The sequence below is a fragment of the Marmota monax genome, unplaced genomic scaffold (genome assembly GCF_021218885.2).
Source record: "Marmota monax isolate L192 unplaced genomic scaffold, Marmota_monax_Labrador192_F-V1.1 WCK01_AAM20220418_F8-fsc00133, whole genome shotgun sequence".
Lineage (NCBI taxonomy): Eukaryota > Metazoa > Chordata > Mammalia > Rodentia > Sciuridae > Marmota > Marmota monax.
The window spans coordinates 2,672,814-2,697,096 of record NW_026694821.1 but is presented as its reverse complement, the minus strand read 5'-3'; the positions used below and the strand labels follow the sequence as shown (position 1 = coordinate 2,697,096).

General features: G+C 39.2%; 1 protein-coding gene across 6 annotated transcripts in view; it reads right to left on the bottom strand.

Moving 5' to 3' along the window:
• Window positions 1-24,223, bottom strand: part of Plekha8 (pleckstrin homology domain containing A8) — a 102,325-nt gene extending 78,102 nt beyond the window's left edge. For 4 of the 6 annotated variants that reach the window (XM_058573137.1, XM_046426022.2, XM_046426025.2 and 1 more), the window contains exons 1-4: window positions 21,797-22,247; window positions 4,792-4,908; window positions 3,076-3,231; window positions 1,152-1,276 (exon numbers count right to left, since the gene is read on the bottom strand). In XM_058573137.1, the coding sequence (XP_058429120.1) occupies window positions 1,152-1,276; window positions 3,076-3,231; window positions 4,792-4,908; window positions 21,797-22,232 (834 nt within the window). In that variant the 5' untranslated portion in view covers window positions 22,233-22,247. The other 2 variants (XM_046426024.2, XM_046426023.2) reach the window with 2 other exon arrangements.
• Between the last annotated feature and the right edge of the window lie 60 nt (window positions 24,224-24,283).

Genomic DNA, 24,283 nt, shown 5'->3' with positions numbered 1-24,283 from the left:
TAAAAATGTCTCCAGACATTACCAAATATTTCCTCAGAAACACAGCTGCTCTGAGTTGACAATCACTGCTCTAAATCACAAACTTTACAAGAACAGGACTAAAATGGTTTTTGGTCCTCACTTTCCCCATTCATCTATACACAACAGGGAGCTGATTAATGAATGAGAGAGACCAAAAGGAAGTGAATCAAAGTGAGTTAAATCACCTTTATTAGAAAGACCTCAAAGCATTTATTACTAGTAGCATGGTGTTCTACTACCTTAAAAAAAATGAATTAAAACCACTAAATAACCTGCAGATTCTTCATGTTGTAGACATCAGTTGTCAGATTATAACTTGAGGGCAAGCAAAGAAGCTCTCCAGTTTATGTAAGCATTTTAATAGTTTAACACAAGAGAAATTCTTAATATGGTTCAGGGAGAGTGACAACTTTATTAATAAATGTTACAAAATTCAATTCTTGCTAATGTTGGAGAGAAACTCTGTCTCCATCTATGAAAGCACTGGTCTATTCCAAATCACAATATTTACTATGATATGTAAAATCCTGTCACTGTCACCAAAGATGACATATACGCACTGCTGACAGACACTATTGTAACATCTTAGTAGCCACAACTACAAAATGGTTCTGCAAGACATGTAAGATTCTATTTTTATAAAGGATGCAAAGTGGGGCAGGGCATGGTGGCAAATGCCTGTAATCCCAGCCACATGGGAGGTTGAGGCAGAAGGATTGTCAAGTCCGAGGCCAGTCTGAGCACTTAGCAAGACCCTGTCTTAAAATAATAAAAAGGACCAAGGGTGTGGCTGAGTGATAGAGGACCCCTGAGTTCAATCCCTAGTAGCAAAAGACAAAACAACAACAAAGTGATGTAAACTAGGGAGAAACACACTTTGGTATGTCAGTACTGAAGGTAAAGTTCCAAATGTTATCAATTAATTAATCCTGAATAAATTCCAGTAAGAAAAACTGTATGGTTCCATATGCTACAATACACATTTCTATGGTGAATTATGCTTTTTCTTCTAAAATAGTAAATATCAAGATAGTCAGGAATTACATGAAAATAAATATCACCTGTAAGCAAAGTGGTGCTATTTTTCATGTATATATACTATCAATAATATTACTAATATAATATTTTACCTCAGAATTAGAAACACCAGTTGTGGTCACTTCTTTTGTTTTATCTACTTGCTGAACAAGGAGGTCACAGTAGAGTCTTAGTTCCGACATTTTCGTTTTCAAGTTTTCAGTATTCTCAGCAAATTCTAAATAATGAAATAATGATAATGTAGTTATCAGAATGAATAACCAATTTCCTAGTTAGTATCCTGCACAGAAGTGGAATATATAATCTGTATCCTAAGTCAGAGGTATATGGTATGAATTACAATGTGATAGGTAAAGATTGAGGAGCAAGAAAAACAGAAAAAGGACACATCCAGCCTTTCAAAGTAATATACATTATTACTCCAGTCACATTAAATAATCACCGGCACATAGAGGGGAAAACATTCTGCCTGACCTACCCAGGTCTGTACAGGAAGCAGAGTCACTGTTCAGAGTTTTGGTCTCAGTTCTGTCATCTAGTTGGTGTTCTCCTTCTCTGTAAGATGGGGTCAGAGCAGTCTACCTGCTATTGCACCGCTCTGCTCATATCTGGGAGACAATGTTTTGTAATGTCCAATTACCACCAAGAACACTGCTTATTATTCTGGCTGAGGACTGGTTCACCTGTCCTGTCAACATTAATCACAATCAGCCATTATCAGCAAGGCACTCCAGACACCCTGGCACTGAGGGCTCAGATAAAATTACTACCACCTCTCTTCCCATTCCATGAAAATGCTGCACATTACCACATGCTGAGTCAAAGTTGACAGTCTCTATAAATTAGCATTAAAAATAACCAATAAAGAGATAATTTTACTAGGTCTACATGAAGAGTGAGACACATTTGCTGCTACTGTCATCAGAAACATTGCCTGATACACTTCTTTCCATCCTCTCCCTGCAAGTCACTCTCTTCAGTTGTACATACATGACTACAGGGATGGAAAAGCAGCAGCCAGACTTATGCAGTAAGCCCTGATACTCCTGCCCCTATACAAAGAGAAAGTTGTCCCATGGTTCTCAGGAGGCCCAATCGTGTCAAGTTAATGAGTATGAGTAACAGTAATCTCACAATTAAGTATCCATGCCACCTCAGGGAGAGGTAGGAGACAGCAGAGCATTACTATTAGAAAATACCCTAAGCCAAAGCTTCTCTGGCTCAGCTACTCTTCACTGAAGGTCAACTTTGTGCCTGGTTGGACCCTATCTCATTTCATATCATGAATCCTCACAGATTAAGGTAGGTATGACCTCTTTTTAAAAAAAAAAAAAATTTAGTTGTAGATAGACACAATACCTTTATTTTTTATTTATTTTTATGTGGTGCTCAGGATGGAACTCAGTGCCTCACACATGCAAGGCAAGAGCTCTGCCGCTGAGCCACAACTCCAGCACCAGTAATGACCTCTTTTTAAACAGTAAGGTAACTGAGGCTCAGAAAGGTTAAGTGATCATGCCAAAGTTACATAGTCAACAGACTAAAAAGCCAGCACACCCCAGTAATCCCAGTGGCCCAGGAGGCTGAGGCAGGAGGATCCAAAGTTCAAAGCCCCCTCAGCAAAAGTGAGGTGTTAAGCAACTCAGAGACCCCCTCTCTAATAAAATACAAAATAGGGCTGGGGATGTGGCTCAGTATCAAGTGCCCCTGAGTTCAATCACTGGTACTGCCTCCCCACAGCCCCTGCACACACACACACACAGAGAAAGAAAAAGAAACACTACAAAGCCATCATTTCAATGTAGTTCTGTCTGACTTGAAAGCCAGCACTCTTTCACATGCTAAGAAAGAAGAGTTAGATATGGACTCTGATTTAAGTTCCACTGAGATACACAGCATTTAAATGATACAAAAAGGTGCCTATGTGGTCAGAGGCAAGATAAATAATAAAAGGAACCCAGAGATGCCAGTGGGTGATTCCCAAGGTTCCCACACTAAAGAACAATCAATACTTGCCTTTCTCCTTCTGGGTCCTACTGTCTGTCAGGCAAGCCTTGGCTGACCCCAGGGCCACCAGCCACCGCTGTCTCTCAGCTACACTTCTGGCCTTCAAGTAGAAATACTGTTCCCCAGGTATTATCAGGTCCATGCGGGTATTATCTACAGAATGAACTGGGAGTAAGGCAGAAGAAAGTCAGAGACCTAGAGAGGACAACTGTCTAGGTAGCCTCTACCCTATCCAACTTTTTTTAAATTTTTGAATCATCTATTTTAATTTTGGGGTTAAATTGATCATTTATCAGACTAGAGAACAAATCTTCCTTTTGGTTTATATAAAGTACATTACTTTGGGCCCAAAAGACTCAAATGCTAGAGTTCAGATGTGTTTTGTCTCCTAAGGGTTCATGTATTGGAACCCGAGTCCCCAGTATGATGATATTAAGAAATGGCAGAACCTGTGAGAAGTGGAGCCTAATCAAAAGTCACTGGGAGAACTACCCTCAGAAGAAATTAATCTACTTCTCATGATACCCTGGTAAGTAACTGTAGGAGGGCTGTTATAAAAGTACAAAACCGGCTCCTCCCCAATCTCTCTGGCTTCCCATCTCATCATTTGATCTCTCCCTCTTGTACAAGATCCTACCACAATGTGATGCAGTTCAGGGAGCCCTCGCCATACCAGGATGACACTTTTTGGACTTTCAGTCCCCAAAACTGTTAGCTAAATAAATCTCTTTTCTTTATATATTCCCAGTCTTGGGCATTTTGTTAAAAGTCACATAAAACAAATTAATAAACATGCCAATGAGCAAGGGTATGTTCTTTATATCCTTGGATTTATTGAGAAGCAATCAAGAACACAATTTTTTTTTGTCTTCTACTTCCCTTGACAAGTCAGACCAACGAAAAAAACGTTATAAGACTTCCTCTAGAGGCTGGGTATGGTGGCACACTTTGTAGTCCCAGCTACTTGGGAGGCTGATGCAGGAAGATACCAAGTTCAGGGCCAGTCTGGGCAACTTAGTGAAGTTCTATCTCAAAATAAAAAGGGCTGGGGATGTAGCTCCACGACAGAGCCCATACCACTGGGTTCAATCCTCAATATCTCTCTCTCTCTCTCTCTCTCTCTCTCTCTCTCACACACACACACACACACACACACACACACACACACACGATTCCTGCAGAAACTTTTAGAAGAAGAAATACAAACCATATTCTCCAGCCTTCCTCCCCAATTCTTATCTGTTTTTCTTTTGAGCTACATGTGCTCATCATGTCTCAAGATTCCAAAACCAAGAAGTAAAGACTATATGCAGGTCTATAAGATATTTGCTTGTTTTGAGTGCTAAGCATAGACTGGGCATGGGTGTGCATGCATGCACATGTATGTGTTTATCCATCCTAATTTAAACACAGAAATGTTTGATACTTCAGGAAAATGACTTAAGCAAGCTTTGCAAATAGCTATTGGCCCAAGGTGGGCAGGTGACTAAAGAATGATTGCTAGCTGATTTCTTTGTTCTCATTTATTGTGACCACCTCTTAACCAATTTCCTTGCAAGAGCTGCCTACAATTTTAAGTTGCATTTACAAGCCTTTCCTCTAGGACATAATACTACATAGCTTGGTCTTTACTGCAGGAGCAGCAGAGAAAGGAATGCAAAAGTTAATGCTGTATTTTTTTCTGGGAGACAACAAAACAAAACTAGCAAGCCACTTATTTCTCACCTTGAATTTCACAGACTGCCATTTGGATACTCCCTTTGCAACCTTTCCAGGCATCTTCAGGAGAATCATAATAGGATAATATTCCCCCACAGAGAAGGAACCATCGAGGCTGCCAACCTGAAAGCATAAGCAAGAGTACTATGGTAATTAATGCCTGCAATGTGAGGTGCCTATCTGACACAGAAAGTGGGGCCTAACATAAAATACCAGGTCTCAGTGGAAAAGAGCCTTTTATTGCAAGGGAAATTCTAAGAGAAGATTAGGAAAGACCTGTATGTTTGGTTTATTTTTGCAAAATTAAAAACAAAGGACCCCTGCTCTAGACATATAGTCACATGAGGCACAGAAGTTTGGAAAGTCAGTAAAAAAGTACAATGATGATTTTCTGGGTAATAGAATTTATAAGTGAGTTTTATTCTTTTTGTTTCCCTAATATAATACACCACAAGTAATGTTGAACTTTTTTTTTTTCCCCTAGTGCTGAAGATAGAAACCAAGGCCTTGTGCATGCCAGGCAAGTGCTCTCCCATACAGCAACACCACTAACCCCTTAGTAGATGACTTTTAACTTTTCTAAAACAAATATTATTGTGCCCTGAACATTATTGTTATCACTCTCTTCTCTTCTGATTAAGAAAAAAAACATCTGAAACTTAGAAATAAGACAAGGAAGATAAGGATGCCCTTTCAACAAAGATCATACAGTATGTGGACCAGTAAGCCTGCCTTAAGTCTTAAAATTAGAAAAAGTAACTTCATTGAACTTAACTATTTAGTATTGATCCATCAAAACAGACTGATCTTAAAATATTCAAGTTTTAACTCCAATCATGTCAATTTTGAAGAATTTAGGGACATTTCATCTTGTCCTCTTCCACACCTTATATCCAATCAAGTAAAATTTATTTGTGAATTCTGAAATGGTTCTTCATAAAAATGTCATTCCTATCTCTGCATAAGTCTTTCAGGTCTCTTTGCTTGGGCATAGATATTTTTCCTCTCTCTGAAATGCCATAGCCCTTTAGGGATATACTTCTCTCATGGGACTGTGCTGTGGCTGTGGCAGCCAGAGAAAAGCCCCAGGGCCTGCACAGGTATAGTCATCTGATGGGCACTTGGGAATTGCATCATTTGAACCCAATGGGAAAGACACCAGCTGAGGTCCAAATGAAATCTGTTTATTATATTATAAACAGGGGATTACCATACTTCCTGGAGCATCCCTGGCCTAAGATTATGATATAAGGAAGCTATAATTCTGATTGGAAGGCTGATTGGTCAGTACTAAGTCCAAGTGGAAGAGTCAGATTGGCAGGCAAGATGTTTCATTCACTACTTCCTTCATCAGAGTCTGCTTTTCTAGGAACAAGGATACTCAGGTCTGCCAGGTACCATGTCTCTCACTTCCTTAATCAAAACTAAATAAACATTAATTTTCAACATCTACTCTCCGATAATATCTGGACTGAAATATCCTACCACCCAACCCTTTCTCCCAAAAGATAGTCTTTTCTAAAGATTATTTGCCTTTCTTGTCACATTTTATATTGAGGACTTCATTCCCAGGGATCTAGAACCTTTACTGGATGTCAAAAACCATTTGGCCTTAAAATTTCCATACTGATCTAAGTCAGTTCTTGCAAACCTTTTGGATGAATATGTACATTTTTATTTCAGAAAATGCTGCTTCTTTAACTTGGCTTCAAATTCAACAGAAACTTAAACCTAAAGGCTACCATTTTGGCACAGACAATGCAACCTAGGAAACCCAATCCATCATCAGATTATGTACTTATGCAGAGAGCTAGCTGCCCTGGAATCAGATATTATTGATGTTTTAGCTCTGTGCAAGAGAGTCTGATTATTTATGCCTTAGACTACCCTCCCCTCACTGAAAAAGAACCAATTTCTGAGAACCTGTTAAATGGTAGAGATCTTCTAAATCACCTAATCCAACCAGCTCATTTATAAAGAAATCTAACAGGTTACCCAGTATAGTATACTGCAGAGCCAGGAAGAAAACTGTCTACACTGCCCCTTCTGGCACAAAAGCTCCCTGACCTTGGCTCCCCATTCGCAGAAAGCTACCCTGGTATAGAACCAGAGCATCTGTAGAGTATCTTTTCCATTTACAGCTCAATTCTCATGTCTTTGGCTGGTGTGAATGCTCTCCAAATCTACCACACCTTTTGTGTAGAAGGCTTTCAGAGCATACTCAATTACTATTTTATGTTTGTTTTGTTTTCAGTGCTGGGAATTGAAGTCACAGCCACCTCATGCTAGGCAAGTACTTTACCAATGAACTACACTTTCAGCCCCTCAACTACTATATTTTATCAAACTTTCTCTGAATTAGCATTTTCCAGAGGATGTATATGTAAATACATATAAACAGATTTATTATGAAATACTGGCTCATAAACAACTTTGGGTTAAGTCCTGAAACATTTGGGTTAAGACCTAAACATTTGGGTTAAGACCTTCAGCAAGCTAGAGACCCAGAAGAGCCAATGTTTTGGTTCCAATGAAGTCCAAGGTCCCAGTTCAAGGCAAATGGGCAGAAGGAGTTTCCTTTTTTATTTGTTCTAGTCTGCAACTAACTGGATGAGGCCCATCAACTTTAAAGGGCAATCTATTTTACTTAAGTCTATTAAATCAAATGTTCATCTCAATGTCTGGGCACCTGTGGTCCAGTCAAATAGACAAATAAAATTAACAATCACATTACCAATTTTAAGATATACCATTATTTCACGTAATATGAAAGAAAAAAAGCCCTGCCAATTAAACAATGACAATACTGATCATGAGATGCATTAGTATTTCAGTTGTTGAAATGTGAGGGGAAAGGTATCATAAAAATGAAAAAAAAAATGTATTAAACTCAAACCTGAAGAATGCTAAATGGCCTCCCCTCCTACATAAAACACAGCTGCAGTAAGTTTTTAAAGTAGCTAGTAAACTATAATAGTAACTGAAACAAGACCTTCCTTATAACAGGTTCTGTATTTATCTAGGGCAAGTTATAATTATACAAGGGGAAGTTCAATATATTTTATTCTGTAGGTTGGAACTACAGAAACTGTGACCAAGAAAACACTTTCTGCATAAAGTTTCTGGAGTTTCAAAAGGCACATAAAGAGACCACAAAAGTCTCATTCTCATTAGACAAGATTTAAATGTAGAGTGATGGAGAGTACAGATTACTACTGAGACAGCTTTTTCGTAATGTGCTATACTGACAAACTGGAATTCAGCCCAGCAATGACAAAAGAGGAGAAAAAAGGGCATGGATGATAAAGAGGACATTAATCTACTTCTTATTTTAAATTTATCTGCAGTTACCTTTAAAATGATAAAATATTAAGGTGATAAATGGGCAGATGAAAACCAGATCCAGTCCCTGCTCCCTTGGATTATCACTGGACTAATCTTATTCAATTCCCACTCTTTTTTGCTGTCCTCTATTAAAAGATGGAATGTGGCTGGGCATGCTGGCATGCCTGTAATCCCTCAGGAGGCTGAGGCAGGAGGATCTCAAAGTCAAAGCCAGCCTCAGCAATTTAGCAAGGTCCTAAACAATTTGGTAAGATTCTGTCTCTAAGTAATAGGTAAAAAGGGTTAGGGATGTGGCTCAGTGGTTAAGCACCCCTGGCTTCAATCTCCATTACCAAAATAAAAGATGGAATGTGGTATCAGTCAAACCTCCTGCTTGGAAGGATTAGATCATCAATGAGCAGAAAGACATCATGAGCAGAAAGAAACATCAATGAGCAGAAAGAAACACCAATAAGCAGAAAGAAACACCAATGAGCAGAAAGAGTTTGGATCATATCAACTACCACTGCCAGATATGGCATAAAGGAAAAATAAGAATATTTAAATACTGATTTCATTCACTTTTTATTATTCTGGATTGTTTCACTATAGAAAGTATACATGACATTTACTTTTGGCAATTCAACATCCATCCAGTATATTTCTATTGCTAAAAACCTCCTTCTCCACACTTCATCCATGTAGTCTGGGGTAGGGCTGACCAACTCCAACCAGTCCTCAAGGACACTTCCAGAATGGGCAACCAGAAATTTACTTGGACTGGGGAAAGACAGAAAGATCTAGAGACTGTCTCTTTTTTACTTTTATCTTAAGGATGTTTGCCTGGAGCTGCTGGCAGTCATTTTGTCATCACTTGAGACCTAAACATGATTTGCACATAAAGGGAAAAGGGAATTAAGGGATTTGAGGGACAGAGGGTAAAGAGGGCAAATCTGGATGACATGATTGAGCCCCTCAATTACACTGTGTTGTGTATTATGTTATGTAAGATACTCTTTGGGACTTTTCAGTTAAGTGAGCCAATAAATGCCCCTTTTTATTTTAAGCCTGTCTGAATTGGGGGTTTTCATCAAGCAAAAGAATTCCAAATTATCATATAATCATCTCACTACATATACAAAAACACTTGACAAAAAGTAACAAAACCTCTTTTCTTAATAAAAACACTCAATATACTAGGTAGAGAAGGGAATTTTCTCAGTCTCAGCATCTACCAAAAAAAGCCACAGCTAACATACAATATGCCGAAAGAGATGAAAAATCTCCTAAGATTAAAAATAAGACAAGGATGTTTGCTCTCAACACTTCTATCAAACTCTGTACTAGAGATTGTAGCCAGGGCAAGTAGGCAAGAAAAATGAAATAAAAGGCATACATCCAAATTGGAAAGGATGAAGCAAATCTAGCTCTATTCAGACATTCTTTTATAAATTTAAAACAAAAATAAACTCATGCAATCCACTAAAAACAAAACCATTAGAACAAATGAGTTCAGCAAGATGCTACATACAAATATCAATTTTACTTCTACATAGTTGCCATGAATAATCTGAAAATTAAATTTAATAAAACACATCTACTCACAGTACCATTAAAAAGAATAAACTACTCAGAAAAGAATTAACAAAAATGCAAAATATAAATACAGCCTCAAACATTATTTAAGAAATTTAGAAATATCTGAAGATCATTATTCCAAAACTGCTACACGCTTATTCTTTTCTCACATAGTGCAAATATCTTTCTACAATACCGCAAGCAAATATTAGAGACACAGTCTGATTATGTTCCGGAGGCTGGTCTTCTACTCCTGAGCTCAAGTGATCCACCTGCCTGAGCATCCCCAGTAACTGAGACTATAGGCCACCTGTCACTACACCATACAGGCTTTTAAATTCAAATAGTGTTGAACAATATGTATTTTTTAAAGAGCATAATTTTCTTCAAATCATGCACTTATATTTGGATCTAGATTGGCATTGCTCACGCTAATTTTGTACTAAAATTATTTTTATTCCCAATAAAAACTACTATTTTAAAATCAAAATTTCTAAATAGAAATGTTCTTATTTTTTTTTAAAGAAAATGTGACTTGTGAGTCATACCACTTATGACTAAAAAATACTGTAACTTTGCTTTCCCCCACCCCCCGAAGCCTTGTGACAAGAGTTCACCCAAACACATCACTATAAAGGGGGGAATCTGTACTCCATTAAATAGATATAGAGAGCAGACTATGCCCTGCTGAGTTGCTCCATGATGTGTAGAACACTAGTTTTCAGGCTGTGTTTAACCCTGAATTACTCCATTTTATAAAGCAATAGTTTGCCACAAGTTATTCCATTCTCAGTACTTGCCAAGACAGAATGACTATACACCTTGTTTGTTCAAGTAAACAACCATCAGCTGCACAGCACAATCTTAAGGCATAATCTGACAAAAAAAATTAATTTGCTAATAAAAAATGACCACCTGTAAATGTATCGAATTAAATCAGAAGCACATGAATACATGGGTGTATAAAACCCATTATCAGAGAAACCAGGCCTAGAAGCTTATCAAACATACCAGACCACCAACGAATGCTACCTACCACCTAAGACCCATAAAAGGAGAAGCATCTCAGAGCTGGATACCAGTAGCACACACCAACTAGTCATCAGACCAACCAGTGAATGCTTCAGGAGGTTGACAGGCAAGGAACTTCAGACTCTGTGGGAGTGGGGCTCAACTAATCTCCATTTCCTTGCTTGAAACTGCCTACTGTCCAGACCTGGTCTAAAACAAGTTCCACACCTTAGCAGCTCGGTGCCTTGAACAAGTTCTGACCAGTTCATAATCTTATTTGATCACCTTCAGTGATACTTTTTGCATTTCTCTCTCTTGCCTTTACTCATTATGTTCTCCTGAAACTCTGTGGAGAACATAACCCTTTCTTAGCGTTTTTGGAATCTGTATTTGTGTTACAGATACTAACAATTAAGACTGGAATAAAGGAATATGTTTTTGCCCAGCTCATACCTACCAAGTGACCCATGAGTACTCAGTACTTGGTAAAATACAACAATGAATGGTGTAACTTGTGAATTTATTGTTACTCAATAAATTCTGACATTGTGGAAAGACACAAAAATTTCTAGTTCATGTTAATGACATAGCTTGATCATGACAACAGATACTTAAAATATTTTTAAATTTACATAAAATAAAATCATTCTCTGGAAAACAGTTCTGAGTTTCAATAAATGCACAGTGCTCTAATAACCACCACAATAATCAAGATACAGAAAAATTCCATTATCCACTCCTCCCCAAATTTCCTTGTGCTATTCCTTTGTTGAAACACCCTCAGGGTACTTTTAAAATGCTTATTAGTATATTATAGATATACATAATAGTTGGGTTCATTCTGACATAATCATAATTTGCTACATTTCAGTCTCTAGTGCCTTCTCTTTCCAACTCCTCCTTCCCAGGGTATATTTTGAAACAGGATCTTGCTAAATTGTTGAGGCTGGCCTCCATCTTGCAATCCTCCTGCCTCAGCCTTCCAACTAGCTGGAATTATAGGTGTGTACCACTGAACCCAGCAAAACCTACCATTTTAAATTGAAGCAAAACACAGTTATTGGTCTATTATGACCCCTAATTTCCATCACCTTGCTGGTTTCCAATGTCCAACCTGGAAGTTCAGTTACACCTCATGCCATCAGGGCCTTCCCCCATATCTCAGCTTCCCTAGTGGAGCTAGACAAGGCAAAGCTTGGAGTTCCTTTGCCAGGTCAGTCAGTAACATTTTTACTGTAGCTAGGGAAGAGGGAAGAAAGAAGAAACATGCCTCATCGTAACATATAATAACCAAGCATTAGCTAAATTATAGATTTCTAACTATAATTAAATTAAATTTACATAAAATTACATTAATTAATACACACACAGCATTTTCTGAGCAGTCATAATTCACTGGGCTTGAAGATTAGAGAAAAGAAGATTCTACCCCTCAAGAATTAGCAGGCTAGTGAGAAGTCAGGTTTACAGATAGTGAGGAGGCTAACTATAATTATGATTGTATGAAATTCTTTTTAGGCCCTTCTGTTAGAGAGTGCTATAAATCAGCTCTTCTGTGTACTATGGAAACTAAACTGGATATTTTTCTGGACAGTGTTTCTTGTACATCTCACTAGCATCTTAGAGTTAAGAAAACTTTGGTTCAAGTTTAGACTCAGAACATCTGTATGTGCCATCTTGAGCAAGGTACTTAATTCCTTTGGGTATTATTTTCCAATTTATAAACAGAAAGATAGACTAAACTGAGTTTCTAAGTTCTTTCCAGGCTTAACACATCATCTTCCCTCAGACTATAATGTCTCTCTCAATAGAGTCAGCATTCCAGCATTCTATCACTGTCCAAGCTGCAAACCTGAGGGTCACTTCTGCCCCCATCCCTCCAGGTCAGTCACTGAATTCTTCCCAAACATCCTCACTCCTACTCCTGGCTTCAACATTCCACTATGCCCACAACACAAAACAGAGTATGGAGTCACAGAAAAAATAGTCATGTAGACTTGGCTTGAGACTTATCAGCCATGTGACTAAGTTAACTATCATCTTGTGACCCTTGGTTTATTCATCTGTGAAATGGAGGATAATGCCTCCCTCCTCCTCTTTCTTCACCACCCCTCAACCTCTACAGTTTAACTCTCCAATCTCTCTTGTCATGTTTCAGCCAGGTTAATCTTCCCTACATGCTGTTTTTACCTGCTGTTCTCTTCCTATTCAGAAACTCTTGGGTGACTCTACCATACCAATTCTAAACTCTCAAGATAGGTTTAACAATCCAACCTCATTCCAATAACACTACAATATTCCCTCCTCCTCATCCTAGAAAAGAACATCTTTTTTGGTACTACTGTTTTCTTCCTTGAAAGTCACTGCTGCTTACTAGCAGTTCCCTCACCTTTCCCCTCCTGTCCACATCAATGTACTCAACCTTTGGTTCCACCTCTTCCATGAAGTTTCCCCTCATCATTCCTGAAAGAATTTTTTTTCTTGCTTTCTTCCTTCTCACTTTCTGATTTCTTACATTGGCCTCAGATGCTGAAGGGCTGATGTCCATCCAAGTTGAACATATAGGCCAAGAGAGGGAGAAAACCAAAAAAGAATATCTCCAATGTTAACCTGGATGACTAAAGACTTAAACATTCTGGCCTGTCAGAAGGCCCCAAATTTGCCTTTAAAATTCTGGTAAAGACACCAGAGGGTCAAAGTCAATACCTAACCTCCTCTAGGGATCAGCTATATACAAAGTAGTCCCTCTAAGTTTTTGCCAAGTGAAAATCACAAATTTAACTGGAAGTGCACTGCATTCTTTGGAAGGATTTCCTCTAGACTGTAATTTCCTTTAACACATAGATCACATCCTACTCCAAGCAGTATCTCCAACATGCACCCAGGGTCTGACAAGTGATGCTCAATATTTCTTGAATAAATTAATGAATGAGTAAAAGAAGAGGGATACTAGTCAGTGTTAAAAGTAGATTGGTGAAACCATGTCTATGTCTCTGGCATTTAAAAATCAACAAAGAGCCCTTTGCCTTAGACTATTCTGGAACAATTCTGAAGGAAATGGAGTGAATTCTCAAGCAAGTATTTTATATTCTTTAATGTGAAATAATACTGAGGTCAGGCCTCTCTCTTTCAAGAACTCTACATATTTTCCATTATCTCCATCTCTTCTAGTGCTGCCATACACTATATTGAAACTGAAACCAGGAAGAGAAACACCCGGGCATCACAGTTGTGTTTTTTTTTTTTTTTTTTTTTTTTGGACATACCCTCCCTATTGTATCATTCATCTATTTTGTATACTACAATAGCTCCATAGTTTGATTTTCCAACTATATTAAATCTATTCCTAATGGAAAGTAATGATAACAGGAAGTGGCAAGTGGCCCAAGAACAATGATCCCCAGTCTTTACCACTGCAACGAATGTAAAGGAATCTATGGATCACTCCCAACATCTGACCTTATCACACATCAGATCAGAGGGAAAATGGTGCCACTTTTGATGGGGTGACAATAATATCATGCTTTCATATCTCTTAGTTCCTTAACAAATTATTAATTTTTTCTGGAGGCAAAAGCACAGACCAGAGGAACATGAAATTACATGATCTATAATTAATATCCAAAGGGAATCATAACTGTAGAGTCACATAACTGTAGAGTCAATTCCAAAATTTTGGTGATTTATTTAGATCTTCTGTTTTATAATTTATAAAGTTCTGACTTTCAAAGGGAAGACTTAGGGAACTCAGTATACACATATTCTCAGAAGTCATGCCGCAGTTTCCACACAGAAAGATGAATACACAGAGACTGAATTTTCCAGGCATCATTAATCAAAACAGCTATTTAATTAACCTATTCTTAAGTGAACTATGTTCCAGCAGGTTCATATATACTATCCATTTTATCGACTTAACAAACCTAGATATGCCTATTATTATTGCTGTCATTTTAAAATTGAAATGCAGGGAGATTAAGTAACTTGATCAAGGTGTCAGCATTAGGAAGTACTAAAGCAAAGGTATGAACTCAGGACTGTCTTCAACCTTTTGTACTTAAACACTTACATAGTCTGGCTGTAACTCTGTGCTATAATTTGTATCTTGAAATGGCTCTAAAGGTTCATGTATCGAAGGCTCAACCCCAAGGCGGTGCTACTAGAAATTGTGAAAATTTAGAGACATGACATTGAAGGAGACTGTGGAATTCTCTTCCTCCTGTTTTGCTTCCTAGTCTTGAGGTAAGCAGTTCTGATCTAACATATACTCCTACTATGATATACTGACTTACCACAGGCCTAAAGCAACTGGGACAATAGATTATGGATGGGAACCTCCAATACTAAAATAAATCTTTTCTCCTTGTAAGTTAATTTCTCAGGCATTTATTTCATCATAGTATTGGAAAACTCACTAACACACTAAAACCAGGAATTTAATGGGTAAAACTTAACCACCAGATAGCTACATGTGAAAGAATGAACTCATGCCAGGTGCAATGGCACACTCCTATAATCCCATTGGGCTTGGGAGGCTGAGGCAGGAGGACTGCAAGTTCAAAGCCAGCCTTAGCAACTTAGCAAGGCCCTAAGCAACTCAGGGAGACTCTGTCTCTAAATAAAATACAAAAAAGGGCTGGGATGTGGCTCAGTGGTTAAACACCCCTTTTGATGGGGTGACAATAAGATCATGCTACCACATCTCTTAAGTTCCTTAAAAAATTATTAATTTTTTCTGGAAGCAAAAGTGTGATGCTTGGGTGTTTCTCTTCCTGGATTCAGTTTCAGTGTAGGGCACCACCAGAAGAGATGGAGATAATGAAAAATAGAGAGTCCTTGGTACCTGGTACAAAAAAAAAAAAATGAACTCATATCCCAACCTCATATCATACACAAAAATTAATTGAAAATTGGATCTTAGATCTAAATGTAAAAGCTTAAAGTATAAAAACAAAAACAGAACTAAAACTTCATGATCTTGGGTGAGGCAATAGTTTCTTAATATACACAAATGGGTGGGCTGGGACTGGGGCTCAGTGGTAGCGCACGTGCCTGGCGTGTGTGAAGCACTGGGTTCAATTCTCAGCACCACATATAAATAAATAAAATAAAAGATCTATATTGGGCTGGAGTTGTAGCTCAGTGGCAGAACACTTACCTAGCATGTGTGAGGCACTGGGATTGATCCTTAGCACCACATAAAAATAAACGAATAAAATAAAGGTATGCTATCCATCTACAACTACAAAAAAAATTTTTAAAAAGGTCTATCAACAACTAAACAAATTTTTTAAAAAAGAAAATATACAAATGGCTTAGAAGCAAATGAAAAGATGATCAATATCATCAGGAAAATATAAACCAAAACCATGAGATATCATTTCATACCCATGGCCATCCTTGGGTGTATTACATTGGCATCACAGCCTAGTGAATAGGAGAATCTGGTGTCTGGGAACTTCCACTGGAAACTTCCTCTGGCCAAGACCACCCAGACACATTGTGAGCCCTATTCAAGCTCTACTTGGTCCCACACAGCACCAGAGATGGGTTGACCTGCGGCAGCCGTACAGCCTCTCAGAGATGGGTGTGACCTGCCAAGATGCCAATCAACCTGCTGACTGCAAAACATCAAGAAGCAAGACTCTATCACTGAAACTTTATCCCTGCCTTTGATGTGCCCCCTTAAATAAACCACTGGAGCCAATTTTTAATTGTCCAGCTCCAGATCCTATGTGGCCTGGATCTATCAGGCACTGTACTTTAAAACTATAATTCTGGTTCTTTGTCTTTTCTTCTTCACTAATTATTTCTGATTTATTTTCTCCAGTGGCTTGCACCCTCCTGGGCAGGAAGGAGGATCCCCCCCCCCCAGCAAGGTGCTGGCCGCCTCCCCATAACCACTGATATGGTATAATTAAAAAAATCAATAACACATGACAGCAAGGATGCAAAGAAACTGAATCTTTGATTGCTAATAAGACTATAAAATGGTTTAGCCACTTTGGAAAGTTATTTGGCAGTTCCTGAAATCATTAAACAAAGACTTACTATATGACCCAGAAATTCTAACCTACATACATATCTAAGAGAAATGAAAACATAAAAACTTATACATAAATGTTCTCTTCAGCATTGTTTTTAATAGCTCCACAAATGGAATAACCTAAATGTCCATAAACTGAAGGATGGATAAGCAAATGTGGTACATACATACAACAGATTATTATTTGACAATAAAAAGGAATGAAGTACTAATACATGTTCCAACATATATGAACCAAAAAAAAAAGCCAAGGAAAAGAAACTACAGATAAAGACCACATATATGTTTTATAATTCCATTTATACTAGGAGAGGCAAATTGATGCAAACAGATTACAGACCGCTCTGAGCAAGGGACAGGTGTGTGAGTGAGTTTTATTAGGGTTTCTTTTTAGAAAAATGAAAATGTTCTAAAACTGGATGTGGTAATAATTTATACTCTGTGTATATAAAATGGTCAATTTTATGATACCTGTATTATTAACTCAAAAAAGATGCTAAAATTACAACAAAAAATGTTGACCAGTTGTAGTTTCCTGCTCTGAATCACTCATATTCTAGATGTCTTCTTGGCACTGTTTACACAGCACAAACATAGACCAACAGTCACCTTTCTCCAGCTGTGGGGGTAAGCAAAATTATAGCACCTTCTCAATGACAACCATCTGGCCAGCATGATACAAGCTTTTGTTATTTCTGAAATGCAGTGCTACAATGTACTTGTGCCCTAACCTGCTGGAGAACCAAGAAGTCTGCAATTGGCTGGAGCTCTCAACAGCAACCCTTCTGTCTGCAGGAAAGGGACTTGAAACTGCAAAGTGAAAAACACAACTCAAAAAATCTCCTTGTGGCAAAGCATATGCACAATTTTGGGCATTTAAAACCTTCCTCACTCCTGAACTCCTTTCAACCTCCTATTCCCAACTAGCTTTATATTCTAGGTCAAATATAGGTACTTATGCATCAGCAAGAATTATATAATGATCAAGCAGCAAGCACCTTTAAAAGTATTATGTAATGGAGCACTGACTCTAGATGCACTTATCATGTAAGCCTGGGCTCATCCCATTGCTCTATGACTCAATGTCTTCACTTGAAAATGGAGATGATAAAGACAACTGCTTTTCAAAACTGCTATGAAGATCAAATTAGTTAATATATGAAAAATGTTTAGAATAGTGGCTGGCACACTATAAGTGAAAATAAGTTTCTTAATATTCTTAGAATTATAAACTGGTAAATTTATTATTTTTATGTAGGAAAATACTACAGCTCAAAATGGTAAAATGACTGCAGTTGGCAGTGATGGAGATGGTATTTAACTTCAGGTCTCTGACTCCCGGGCCAGCACTCTACAGCATTAATGTATAACCTTGCACATATAATACTCCTTGATTAATTTTAGGTCTTGAAAGATAAAAATAACAAGCATATAGAAGCTAGCAGTAGCATATTGTATATGTCACAAAATATGGGGTTTTGTAAAATGTTTAATTCATTTCCTTTGCAACTTAGATTTGATTTTCTAACAACTGAAGAGACATTCAACACTAAATCCAGAATACCCACTATTCTGCCCTTCAAAGGGCAGATGGCTAAGAAGCTTTATTTATTTATTTACTTATTTTGCAGGGTACATAAATATGCCTAGCAACTGAGTAAAAAGGAGAATACATTTTATGTTTCTTCACTTTAGAAGTACATTCATGCAAACTATTTAGATGCCATTCTTGGGACTTAATGTTTCTAACATTCAGTAATCAATACCTATAAGTTTAATTCAAAAGACTCAAAATAACTATGATATGGCAAAACAAAATAAATACAGCAGGAGAGATACAGAGATATGACCAGAAAACTTTCTACACTGCAAAAGAGTAAACTTGTTTAAATCTTACCACTTTTCTCTCACACATGCACACATATATATAGACAATCACACCAAAATATATAAATCAGTCTATGAGGCCCCATAATATTGGGCCTCCCACACACCCAGCATCTGTGTAGTCTCTGCACTCTTCTCAGTTCTCCAATCAGATGTGTCTACTTTCCTTTCCTCAAATTCACTGATCTCTGTCCTGGTCTGGGAACTTCACACTGGCATTTTTTATACCTAGAAAGTTCTTCCTTATAGCCTCCAACTGCAGTTCTGCTTTGGTCTACCCATCTAGCAAGCCTGATTTGTCTTTCAGGATCTGATTACTCAAAGCAGTCTTCCCCAACAACCTAGACTAGCCTCCTTGCCCCAGCCCCCATCACACCCACTTAGACATGCTTCCAATCACTTATCCGATAAATAAATCTTTCTTATCCACCAGAATGTAAGCTCAAGGAGGGGAGAAGCTTCCCTTGATCCTAGCAAAATATCCAGCAAAGTGCCCATACGAGGTGAATAAAATTAACAGTTTCTGGGGTTATAGCTCAGCAGTACGGAGTTTGCCTAGCATGCACAAGGCCCTGGGTTTGATCGATCCCCAGCACCACAAAAAAAGGGGAGGAGGATTTAAAGTATCAAGTGATAAACTGATTTAACTTCTCCACTCCAATCTGACACAAAGTATTCCATATTAAGCTATCCACATGATATCTTAATAGGGAATAATTATATAATGTGTTATATATATATATATATATATATATATATATATATATACACACACACACACACACATACCAAATATGCAAACTATATTAAAAAAGGAATAGGTTATGAACTCCTTTTGGAGAAAAAAATTCAGAATGGACATAATCTTGAACTTGGATTACATACATATTTACATACATTTTATATATATATATATATATATATATGTATGTATATTTAAAGTTACTGTGTGCAAAGTCACAAGAAAAAAGGGTAATTTTAAAAATAAGCTTCAGAAGAAGAAAAAGTAATGATATAACCATCAAAGTTTGTTATTGACAAACATGCTCTTTTTAGGAGACCAACTAGCAAAGGAGGGTGGAGGAAACAAGAATCCAACATGGTCTTCTAGGCTATTACCAATCCTTTTCAAAGCAAATTCATCTCCTAATGAAAGAGAATGCGCTGAACCATAAAACATCCAGAAAAATAGCCAATGGCATGATGGAGTTCTATGAACAGCATGCGCAGAAGAAGATGGCATGTAAGTCAAAGGTACATGCAGTATAATATAAAGACAGCTGTCTGTGAGCTGGGCTCAATAGCAGATGCCCATAATACCAGCTACTCCAGAAGTTGAGCTGGAAAATCAGAGGCCAATCTGGAAAACTTAGCAAAACACTGACTCTAAAATAAAAAGGCCTGGGAATATAGCTCAGTGATAGAGCACTTGCCTAGTGTATACCTCCCCCATCTACCTCTGGCAATGGCTCCAGCGCCCCTTTAAAGTTTCCACCCTAAAACCTGATAATATGGACTCTTTTCCAACAGAACAGATGATATGCATGTGATGTGACAAGATTCCAAAAGATTCTTGTAGAGAAATTGTGTTTTAATGAGAGATACACAAGGACCATCTGGGGGGAAAAATTTAAAGGCATTTCACTGTTAGGAAATAGGTATTGTACTAAGTAACTCAATTTTTATAGAGAAAGGAGGAGAATAAGGTTTTAAAAGGAGAGGGAGGTGAAGGAAAGGTCTGAAGAAAGAAGTGTTGAGAGTGAAAGAAAAATATATAAAAAGAAAAAAAAAAACTTTTGTGAGGGAAAGGGGTCAAGGACCAGCAACTAGATTTGATTCAAGGGCATAAGATCCACACATCTCAGAGCTTAGGAAGAGTTCAAAAGGAAAATTTCCTGGTCACGTCTCCTCCTCTTAGATTAGCACAGTGCTAATCAGCTTCTGGTGTTCACCAAACTGAAGCCCAGCTTTGAGTTAACCACATCTCATCTAATCCAAATGCTGACATGCATGGAGGTCCTTGAAGCAGAGGCCAGGTCTTCTAAAGAAAACACCTCTCCTCACTCCAGTAATCTCTCTAGTAATGATATCAGGAAAAATAAACAGAATTCATCACTAACTATATATTATGCAAAGGGAAGAGATTCTGGGTACACCCAACAGGTGGACTTTTGTCTGTACTGTGACTTCCTCAAAGTTTACCTGCCAAATGATCCTCTCAGACACACTCATCTTCCTTAGAACACCCAGTGCATCAACATACTACAACCTTTAAACAATTATCCTAAGAAAAGGTGGGAAAATCTCCCCTCCTTTATCAGATACTGGGAACATTTCTGGTTTCAAACATATCGCCATTAAAACTGACCATTTTCTGAAACAAAACATTTAATTGCAAAGAAGGGCCTAATAGTTTCCAGCATATTTTATTTTTTAAATTAAATACTGTTGCACAAATAATAAAAGTGCTCATTTTCAATCATCTTAAACAGCTGAACAATAGTTTTCAACCTTTCCAAGACATGAATAAAGTACTTCCAGAAACTGGAAAGGGGGTACTATTATTTAAGCCATTCTGCTCAGCACTATAAGGAAACACCTGCTCATATTTGCATTTATTTTATGGTAGTTTCTAAGTCTGTGAAACAAAGGAAATGCTCAGTAAGAAAATAAAAACCTCAGGCATACTGTTGAACTGAAATCGGGTAACCCTGGGTCTCCTCGCAGGTGACTCCAACAGTGACCAAAGCCAAAGGGCTTGCACCAGAGACTTTTATAAAAGACCTTTCACCCCTGGAATTCCAGGTGACTGCCGGCATGCAACTGAAATCTGGCTAGGAGCCAGGAGATTCCGGCTCCCTAGCTACAATGTGGGAGACTCCCAAAGGACCCCAGAGCCGGCGCCAGCGCCTTCTTCCCCGGGGCAACTTGCCTTTCAAGGCACCTCAAAACCCGGCTTTCTGTAGCTTTCCGAGAAGCTATCAGGAACCCAGGAGAGTCGTCTCCGGACCAAAGGGGGGTGCCACGGTCCCGTAGGAGAACCGCTCTAGGAGACACGCCGGGTCCGAACCAGCCTCGGCGGTGTCAGGAGGGGCGGCGACTCCGACCCCACGGGCACGTCCCCACACCGCCCCCGGACGCTCAGACAAAGGACCCGCCACTCACCGCTCAGATAGTTGGTCCACTTATACAGCACGCCCTCCATGGCGCCCGCGCCGCGACAGGGCCACTCGCCCGCACCCGCCGGCAGCCTCACTGGCCCCGGGCCCTGAAGGCGAGGGGCACCGGCAGCAGGGCCATCGCCTGGCACGGCCCAGACGCCCACTGCTGGCGCCCGGGCCTGGTGCGGGGACGCCCGGCCCGCCTCACATCCTTGGCCCGGGGGCGGGGTCACTGCGGCGGCCTGGGCGCCAGAAGTAGCGGCTCGCGGGTGGGCCCAGGTGGTGGGGCCGGCGCGCAGTCCACAAGGGGGCCAAGGCGACGGGCGGGCTCCAGCGGCGGCCGAAGCCTCCAAAGCGTGGCGAGTGCAGCCGCGGTCGCCGGCGGTCACCGCGCTCCACCTGAACCCGCGACCCGCCCGTCCCGGACCGCGCTTGCGCATGCCCAGTGCGCCGCTCGCGCGCACGTTCCCAAAATCCACTCCGGGATTTCACCGCGGCGGTGGCGTCGGGTTGACGTTAGGGAAGAAGCTCGCAGGGAAATTGAGTCCCGGAGTGCTGGCTATCGAGTAGGCATGGGTGAGGAGGGAGGTCCCTGAGACCCAGGGTGAGACAAGGTTGACTTTCAGGGCATGTATAGGGGACAGCTTGCCATGTTTGAAGGTCTCTTTAGGCTAGTCCCTAAGGGTTCACTTCTTAACTTCAAGGTTGTCTGATTGATTGCACCTACTTGGGGTGCCCAAAAATAGGGCGAACTGACCTCGTTCCCGGGCCGAGAATTTGGGAATTTCAGGACAGAATACTGAGTTTGAGGCCAGTATAAATAGGTGCCAAAGTGTGGTCCCTTGTACCTTTGGCTTGACACCACCTAGCAACTTCTTAGAAATGCGTAATCTCACCCCCAAACCTAGACCTTCTGAAACAAAATCTGCATTTCAACAAGCTCTCCCTGGGGGAATTCTTAGTACACAAAGGTGTGAAAAGGCACGGTTCTAAGAATGTTTGATCAGGAAAAATGTTAATCATAGACCAAGTGGAAGGAGAAAATGTGTACAATATTATCCAAGTTGCTTTAATTATAATGTCACAGAAGCACGCACGAAAAAGTTACAGTGACTAATTGTGGAAGATTCTTTTCCCTTAGCGTGAAGTTGCCAGACTTAGTAAATAAAAATACACAAAATTTTTGGTTATTTATCTGAAATTCAAATATTCGTCTCCTGTACTTCATCTGAAAATCCTACTTTCGTACTTTACAGTTTCTTCTAAATTGACTACAGTGAACATGAATTGCGTTTGAAAGCAATCGAATTATGTAGAACTAGAATATTTAAACTAAAAGGAGGGTGTGTCATGCTAGGCAAGTGTTCTACTGCTGAGCCACAACCCCAGCACTCCACATAACTTAAAAAAAAAAAAACAACTTAATGGTAGTCCTATATAGGGAATAGATTTAGTCTTGTTCTTATTGCATCTTTCTCTTAGCTCTTCGAGTTTTTATTAACATGGTACAGATTCAACAAAATTACAGAACATGCGATAACAGATTTTTAGACCTAAAAGTGACTTGTCAAATCATAGATAAGCACCTTCATTTTACATTTTAACCCAGATGTGAGCTTAAACCCTGAATCCATCCCGTGGCCTCTTTAATATTGCTACATATCCTCAGGGACTACATGTTGTGGTTATTCCCACCTTTGAATTTTTGACCTTTCAGGACTCTTAATAGCATTTCTGGCATATGTTCCCCACTATTCCTTTTCTCTGTGTTCCTTATAGACCTAAGAAATAAAGGCTTGAATTTTAATAAACCGCTGTGCACCAAAACGCAAAAAATAAATAAATAAATAAATAAAAGGAGGGTGTGTGATTCCTAACCCTGATTAGTATTTCTTCTTTAAAGCCTGAGCCTGCACGTCCTTATGTGTTATTTGCCGTCTACACTAAAAGCACTTACGAGACAAATTATTACCAACCATAACTTTTACGCGGTGTTTGGAAAGAATTAGATCCAGTTTGAAGGCGGAGCTCAAATGCTCTGCAATCTAGTGACTTTAAGCAGGACAGATAACCTTTCCTAGCCTAAATTTATCTCCAAGTAAGGAAAAAAGAACTTGTCTTGCTGGTCGCAATAAGAGTCACGCACCGGGAATGCGCTTTATAAAGCCTCAAGGACCTTGTCTTTACATTTACACAGTAAACTTGGATTGTTGGAATCTTGAGGGGCCGCTCTCCTTTGGCGAGAGTAAATGAGTCTTTCCAGAAACCCCTATAGTGTCACCAGGCCCCAGACGCCTCCTACCTCGCTCAGCAGGAGTACTTTACAGAGGTAAATATTACCTCCTCGGGTTAGCTCCGCAGCGCGGAACCTCTCTCCCAAAGTCCGGGATAAAGAAATTCTTGGATTCTCCAGGTTCTAGGATCACTCCGGAAGGTTCAACCAAACTGTAAATTACATAGTTGCATTATCATTGGCTTGCGAGGCGCTTGA